Source organism: Oryza brachyantha, chromosome 12 (assembly GCF_000231095.2).
Source record: "Oryza brachyantha chromosome 12, ObraRS2, whole genome shotgun sequence".
Taxonomy (NCBI): domain Eukaryota; kingdom Viridiplantae; phylum Streptophyta; class Magnoliopsida; order Poales; family Poaceae; genus Oryza; species Oryza brachyantha.
Genome location: NC_023174.2, coordinates 4,138,324 through 4,146,892, shown reverse-complemented (window position 1 = coordinate 4,146,892; position 8,569 = coordinate 4,138,324). Strand labels below are relative to the sequence as shown.

Genomic DNA, 8,569 nt, shown 5'->3' with positions numbered 1-8,569 from the left:
CTTATTTTGTGTGTGATATTTGGTTGCTGGGTTGCTACTGCGTACGTGCAGAATGAACACAGCATGGGGCGGCTACCTGTGACAGGGTATTTGTAGCCTTCTTTTAGACCTTACATGTTGAAAGCGCTACACCTGGATTTTCTTCTTTGCGCCACGCTAGTGTTTTAATTTGCAATATGAGTTGAGCACGACGCCCAAAAAGAGAAAACTTAGTTTTGCCTTTATATCACTTAACCGTAAAAACAGATACGTACAAAAGACTCCTCAACTATCGGTAACCAGCTTAATAGGCCATCTTTCGCAGTTCAGACGATGGAGATGATGCGCTGCCTATATGGCGTATTTGATTAGGTCTTTATTTATAAGTCACTAACACCTTGCCAAAGATATGAAGCTATTGTTTTTAAATTGTGTAAGTAAATCTACATAATATGTCCATCTTGTTACTTATGTCTATGTTTATAAACTAAAATTTTAATTTTTAACTTTGAATTTAGAGTTGATTTTGATGTTTTTCAACCCAGTTAGTCATCAATTAATCATCCTATTCGTTCGCTCCTTTATTTGGTCCCTGCCGCCAGTTTTTCCTCTTCCTCGTACGTACTTAATTAATTGCACTATAACTAGAAAGTTTCCATTTTCGAGAATATGTGGTTAGTTAAGTGCTCGTAATGCTAGTTTGAACGTTTATTGATTTTGACTACCAATCGTTTGACAAAATGTCTATTCCCAAAGAGGTACTGATTTCAACCACCATTGTTGTCTTAGTCTCTCAGAGGGTCAGTGTAAAGATTACTTTGCGTTTGGGTGGTTTCACGCGTATTTATATGCTATGAACTGACAGTAGCCTACTAACCTGCAAGGTACGTAATGTCCTATCAAACATATCCTACTACCTTCTGCACCAAATTTTTAATCAGATGTATGATCTTTGTCCCACTCGCAGTTATACATGTTCCACACTCATTTCATCATTAGAAAATAATGACGGGTCATCTGCTCAAGCATCCAGCTACTGTAATGTAGATTTTCACTGTTACCTCAGCATATATAAACATGACTGTAGCATATGTGCATGTAGAGGTCTTGGTCCTTATGTAGGTTATACAATTCCCAGCAGAACTACTCAGTAGCATTCTGGTCACGATCTTTATGGCTATGAAAGCTCCTGATGCCCAGCAGTAAGATTAAGAAGGTGCACAAATATGCGAATACACGACGGCAGACGCATATATTTTGCAACAAGTTTAATAAACAATGTAGCGTACAAGGTAAAGTGTAAAACAATCTAGCAGTAAGGCAAAAGGACTAGATAGCTCTCATCTACAATTATGTTTTTCATGGATACCATGTTTCCGGCTTTGTTGATTGAATTACAATGCCCATTATTGCTTCAGTGATAACATAGCCCACTTTATTTAGATCGTACATGCCTCATTGTTGATAATAGTGTTACTGAACATCAATGCTTCGCGCTGTGGCTTCCCCATATCACTAGAATTGTAAGTCCAAAGCAGACACCAAATCCCACTGCCGTGAAGAGAAAAAGTACAACATCTACAGAATTCTTGTCAGCAGCGTGTGATATAATGTTTTGTTTAGTTGGATAACTACATTGTTTGGACAGTGGAGGTCCGCACAATCCAATATTCCCCACAAAAGAGCCATTGGAAAATGTGGTGAAGTGTGATGATTGCGGTATTCTTCCCACAAACATATTATAAGACAGATTCAATATTGAAAGGAAGTTCAATGATGTCAACTCCTGCGGGATCTCACCAGCAAGCTTGTTTGAAGAGAGGTCCAATGTCTCAAGGTTGTTCAATTTGCCAATCTGATTTGGAATTGGCCCTGTAAGGGCATTATGAGACATGTTGAGTCCGTCAAGCAACACAAGTTCCTCAATGCTAGCAGGAATGTTACCTTGGAATTCATTGTTTGAGACATCAACGAGTACAAGTGATGTTAAAATCTTGGAAATTGTGATGTGGCTACCTTTATATGTTACTGCAGCAGTAAACTTGTACCTCTGCTGGTGATACAGATGTTCCATGACTGAAGTCTGGTTATCAGATCTGGACATCATGGACTTGAGCATCTTAAACCACTCTTCAGGCAATGTGCCACTGAAGTTATTCGATGCAATATCGGCAATCCGCAACTTTGGAAATTGACAATTGTTTACATCCCTATTGTCTGAAAGATCCAATATCTCCCCAATGAACTTGTTAGACTGGAGGACCAGGACTTGAAGGTCTGAAAGTTTACTCATCCAACATGGGAAGGAGTCACTAATCTCATTGTTTCCAATGTCAAGGATCTCCAGATTCCTGCAAGCAACTAGAGATCTGGGTAGATGGCCTTGTATGAAATTGCCGCTGAAATCTATTGCACTTAATGCACAACCTTCCTTGATATTATCAGGTAACTCACCAGCAAGTTGATTTTCTTTTAGACTTAAAACTTGTAGTGCACCTAAATTCTCCATCAGACATGATGGTATCGAACCAGTCAAGTTGTTGTAAGAGAGATCAATAATTTGTAAACTCTCAATTGCACCACAAATCGTTGGTGGAATGTTTCCAGTGAGGTTATTGCTGGAGGCCTTGAAAATTACTGTATTGGTAAGGTAAGTATAAAAATTCGGCGGCATAGATGAGAACTGGTTGGTCGAGTAATCAAGAGCGACACTTCCTTCTTTGGGTATTGGTATGTCTCCTTCAAAATTGTTAAAGCTGAGATCAAAGTATTCAATGTACAGAGGAAGTAAAGGGTTGGTTCCAATATCTGTAAACTTATTGTGTGACAAGTTCAGGAAGAAAAAGTCAGCGGTCCAGGTCTCCCATGCCCACTGAGGTATTGCACCTTCAATCTGATTATATGAAAGGTCAAGACTAGAAATCTCAGGAAGATGCTTCAGGATTTTAGGAAAGCTAGATATGCTGCAAGATCCTAGACGTAAGAAGATAATACTGGGATACGACAGTACTGATGAACTGTTTTCTCCATCCGTCACAACTAGTTTATTCTTTGAGAGATTCAGGACAGACAGATTTTGCAGTTTCGAGTATGAGGTTAGTTCCACTGTTCCAAAAAAATTGTTTGAATGGAGCAGGAGTGTATGCAACTGAGTCAAATTAAATATTAATGAAGGTATCTCGCCTGAAAACTGGCAATCGTACAGTGCCAATTTTGTTAATTTTGTTAAGTACCCTAGGGAAGATGGTATGGGTCCAGACAAGCCACATCTGAAGAACTTAAGAACAGTAAGAGAAGTCAGGTTTGAGATCCATGATGGCATGTATCCTACTAACCGTAACCCAGACACCTCTAGCGAATCTAAAGATTTCAACTCACCGATGGAAGATGGCAGCACTCCAGAGAATCCACTAGCTCCAAGGGCCAACTCCTTCAGAGATTTGAGGTAGCTGATAGAACTTGGAATTGTGCCAGAGAAGTTGGTGTTGCTGACAGATATACTCTGTAAACTACTGTCACCTGAGAAATTGGGCAAATTTCCGGAGATTCCAAGATTTTTGGTGAGGTTAATGGTTGTTAATTTCTCATGCTGGAAGATACTGGGAGGGAACCATCCTTCAAACTTGTTGTTTGAAAGCTGAAGAATACTTAGGTTGGAGAGAGTGCCCAAGAATTCAGGAACTGGGCCGGACAGATGATTGTAGTGCAGCTCGATCACTGCAAGTGAACGCAGCTCCGAGAGCGATCGGCAAATGGGGCCGGAGAGTGAGCAGTACGGCATGCTGATAACCTCAAGCTTCGGGGACCGCCTAGCCATGGCGTCGCACCACCGTTCGCCATTCTGGGACAGGTTCACCATGCCCAGGCGAAGCTCCTCCAGGTTGGTGAGGTTTGCGAGCATGGCCTCCAAGCTCGGCTCGAAGAGCGGTGACATCGTGTTTGAGTTGTAGTACATGACGCTGTAATCCTCGTCCATCTCGGCTTCGAAGAATGTGGTGGACAGGTCAAGGTAGGCCAGCCCCGTGATGCTGCCGATGCCGGCGGGCACCGGGCCGGCCAAGTTGGTGTCGGAGAGGTCAAGGTGGGTGAGCTCGGTGAGCAGTTCGAAGCCGGTAGCTGGGAGCTGGGACTCACTGAAGTCGTTCCAAGACAGGTCCAGGTACCGGAGGGAAGTAAGGCTGAAGAGTGCGTCGTCAAGAGCTGTGGCTTGCAGTTGTCGGTCACCCAGGTCAAGGGAAGTGACACGGCCGTCGGCGCCGCCGCACCCGACGCCCTCCCAGCCGCAACAGTCTGCTCCGGCGACCCATGACCGGAAGGCGGCGGAGTAGTCACCCACGGTGGTGTTGAAGGATCGCTTCAGCTGGAGCAGCGCCGCGGCATGGCCTGGAAGGCAAGCTGAGGAGTTCCTGCCGGCATCAACCATGATCATGGACTGGAGCTGCAGGAGGAGCAGCAGCAGCATGGCTAGGGGAGGCATGAAATCGCAAGCAACTCTCATGGAGCCCCGGTGATGTGCTGGAGGTTGGCTGGGCTGGTTCTCAATCCTCTCACGCAGGGATGATCTATTTGTAAACGTGTGCTCTGTTTTTGTTAGAGATTCACTTCAGTCAACAGAAAGTATCTCGACGTATCAGGTAATAAGACGTTTATGATTGATTGTTAGATCTAACGATATCCGTTCTGCTCATTAAGATTCAATGACGAGAAATAATTTGGTATCCTAAAATATTGAGATATCTTGAGATACTTTTTTTTTACCGGAGCAAATCTCATTTTGTTATGGATTGCATTCAACATACTCTTGTTCTCGAATTTTTGAAACCTCTTTTGCATAAATTTTTAAAGATGATTTGGTACATTAAATCGATGTTTCAATTTGTGCTGTGAATAACTGCTGCAAAACTGTAGTTATTTCGAGTTTTAAATATCGTATGTACCGACTAATGTTTAAACCTGTACTGCGCCGATCATTCCTTTCAGTAATATTTTAGAGAGAATTGTACTTTATACCATGTTTCATTATCAAAGGTTTATTTTGGACCACCGTTTGCTGTGAATAAGAATTTGTGGTGTGTGGGTGAATCTTGGCTGCGACGATTATTCAACGCTTGTGGGCTTCTTTTAAATTGTTCGATGGAAAACGAGGCCTAGGATTTTTATCAATTTTTTATATACGTTTCATCATTCGTCTTATTCAATTTTTTTTCAATAGGTAAAGCTATATATATATGCATAAAAGTATATTTAACGATAAATGAAATGATATAAAAATAATTATTATGTAATTTTTTTATTGAAATAAATAGTTAAACGTGTATAAAAAATTTAACGGAGGGGCGGAGGTAGTATTAAATAAGCTCATGCAGACACCAACTGTTTTTCGGTCAACATCCTGTACATTTGCTCATTTAGTTTGCAAAATATTTTTGCAAAAACATCAAATCAAGTTTTTGACATCCATTTGAAGTATTAAACGTAGTCTAATTATAAAATAAATTTCAGATTCCAAACCATGGAATGAATCTTTTGAGTTTAATTAATCCGTCATTAGTACATATTGGTTACTGTAGCACTTATGGCTAATCACGTCCTAATTAGACTTAAAAGATTCGTCTCACGATTTCCCGTGTAACTGCGTAATTAGTTTTAATGTTCATTAATATTTAATATTTTATTTATGTGTTTAAAGATTTGATATGATGTTTTTACAAAAAGTTTTTACGAACTAAACGGGGCTTAAGTAAACAAGAAATTTTCATCCGATATCGACTGGTGTTGACTGACCGAAGGTTTGGCATCATAGAGACCAATGATATCATTTGTCACTATGAGTCTTTGACTACTCCATAAGTAATGTTCATCGTTTGTAGGGAACCGAGGAATTGACATCAGCCGCAATATCCAACGGTCAATATGAACTGTCAAAAAGTGTATAGTAAAATTGTTTTCTCTACAGTAAAATGGTGCTACAGTATTCCCCGTGCTAACCCTTGCTTTTCCATTATATGGTGCTAGTGCAACTACTCAAGTGCAGTTGCACTGGCCACTGCACCGGATCTTGATCCGGAATGGAGAGTTCATGCGGATAAAAAGATAGAAAGAAATTTAAATGCCATACGATTAACTGAGTCAAGTAATGACATATAAATCCCTTACATTTTATGATAATTTTCAAAACCTAAAATCCCTTTTATATAAGCAAAGAGGTAATATTAATACTATTGTATAATTTGTGTGATATCTGTGTGGACCATGCTCATGTCCGTGCTTATTCGAAAGGAGTATTTAAGATGAAAAGCTCGACCGACCGGTTAGGATAGCAACCACAACATACAATTAATTCGATAAATTACAATCTGCACACGGCGCGTGGACAACGCTCAACCTCACCCAACAAGTACGCGTCTACTGACGCCTCCAAGTGGAGATAATTTTGTTAAAAACCCCACACGTTTAATAGTAATCAAGTATTTGCTATAGTAGACTTAAACTAGATTAATATGGTTTGTGTTCGAGAAATGTCACGATGGAAAACGAGGAGAGTTTTCACATCAAACCCCGGTATCAAATTGTTGATGCAAAATCTGCACTTCACACGCTGTAGGCCTAGAAGATTTGTTTAACTTCAGTGCAGGCTCTAAGTCTTCAGGTTCGAGACGTACTAGTCGATTTGACCCCGCAATCGATAAGGAGAAAACAAAGTTTTGTTCAATCAGCCAATCAACCTCTAGGCAGATGGCTGGTTTGGTAACCAGCCGATTTGTTGGAGAGTAAACTCCTCAAGTGGGAAGCCGCGGGGCCCCTTTGGATTCGGGGGTGAGGGTGAGAGCATGAGGATCGACCGAGGAATGAGAGAAAGATAGAGGGGGTTGGGCTCCTCGGGAGCGGTGCTGGCACAATTGAATTATATAGGTTTAGGCCACTGAGAAGCATAATACCCTATTCCTGTAGGGGGTTGCTTAGAGGACAAGCAACTACAGGTGACTGGGCTAGCTACAAAGCTTACCGAGCGTCTATTGGTTGTCTACCAGACAAGCTCTTCCTTTCCCTAGGCAAGAACCTCCTTTTACATCTAAAGAGGCTATCAGAAGTGCCTAGATCCATTATCTAAGTAAAGAAAAACATTCTTTTATGGCTGTGTCCCGTTGTGACATGGACAGAAAGACTCGCATCAATCTCCATTAAATGCCGAAGACTTCCGACTACTTGGTAACACCGGGTAGCGACGAGAGAGAATAATCCGGCGAAGACGGAGCGCCGGTTCAGTCTTGAGGCTAGGGCAAAAAGCCCTCTCATTAATGGTTGATGGGACGGGGCTAAGGGGGTCATGCCCATCAAATTTATTGGCGCGTAGAACAGCACACGCCTCACCACGACATGGGCTATATCCCGTTGTGACATGGACAGAAAGACTCGCATCAATCTCCATTAAATGCCGAAGACTTCCGACTACTTGGTACCACTGAGTAGCGACGAGAGAGAATACTCCGGCGAAGACGGAGCGCCGGTTCAGTCTTAAGGCTAGGGCAAAAATCCCTCTCATTAATGGTCAACGGGACGGGGCTGATGGGGGTCATGCCTCCTGCTAGTGGCAATCACATGCGCGTAGGGACCTGCCCCACTCCCTGTTCGCCGTCACATCTATCGTATCTACCGCAGACGTCTTAAAGGCTCAAAGACGACTATTTCCTGGAGTCAGGGGTTGGAAGGAGCTCACCTTGAACTCTACGGCAGCCCAGGAGCTCCTTTCCCGGGATTAGCCTGGCCTTTGTCATCACGGAGAGGTTGTTCTCCGTGTTCATCGAAGTATTCCAAGCACCCTACGGGAGCATGTTTCTCGAATCACCAGGAGCAGCCATGGACGATGCTTCTGTGGTGGGGGAACCGGATGGGGGGCACGACGGGAGCAAGTGGTGGCATTTTCAGTGGATCGAAAATAGGGTGTCGGGTGCCCGGAGATCATTGGAGTTGTCGTGGCTAAGTGTCTGGATAGGAGGCTCAAAACAATGGTGGCGGTGAAGAAGTTGAAGAGGTAGAGCAACAGAAATTGTAAATGGGCTGTTCGTGGGCCTAACGGCTACAAAATTCCGGATAAATTACGTCGTGTACGTCGCTGTGTGTCTCAAACGAGCTAAGCGAGCTAAAGTTTTTGGCGCTGGCGCATATGACACCAAGCTTATATTAGGAATGTTACAAGTTTATGATTAAGCCTGTAGCATAAATTTCATAATTTCCTTCAAAATCAGGAATCAATGGTGCGCCCGTATCTGGGGCCCATGGCTATTTTTTACACATGCACTAGTTGATATCAACCAAGACACTTAAATGCGTTATTCAGTTTGTGCCTAAACTTTGAGTAAACCCGAATCTACTCGATACTAACTACTCAACTGTAATAGTTAAGCTCTTCAGCATAACCTACCCAATAGGCAGGACATAGTTCCAAATTGCATGTCTAGGGAAATACGACAAAAATGATCATCTCTAAATCACATGGGTTCAAATCGTTCAGAGAGAGCAACCAACCACTTGGGTCCGGAAGCACTCGGAACAAGTGCTGCTTGAGTCAGAAAACTCAAAATTTTAAGAA

At 42.4% G+C, this 8,569-nt stretch overlaps 1 protein-coding gene across 1 annotated transcript; it reads right to left on the bottom strand.

The window, feature by feature from the left end:
• Positions 1 to 1,064: 1,064 nt before the first annotated feature.
• LOC102707446 (receptor-like protein 7) lies at positions 1,065 to 4,580 on the bottom strand. The gene has a single exon (XM_006663847.3). It carries the CDS (start codon positions 4,475 to 4,477, stop codon positions 1,463 to 1,465), a length of 3,015 nt encoding a protein of 1,004 aa, XP_006663910.2. The 5' UTR covers positions 4,478 to 4,580; the 3' UTR covers positions 1,065 to 1,462.
• Between the last annotated feature and the right edge of the window lie 3,989 nt (positions 4,581 to 8,569).

Bases quoted from the DNA above. Each gene is read 5' to 3' on its own strand.
- LOC102707446 (XM_006663847.3), bottom strand. From the start codon at position 4,477: ATGAGAGTTGCTTGCGATTTCATGCCTCCCCTAGCCATGCTGCTGCTG.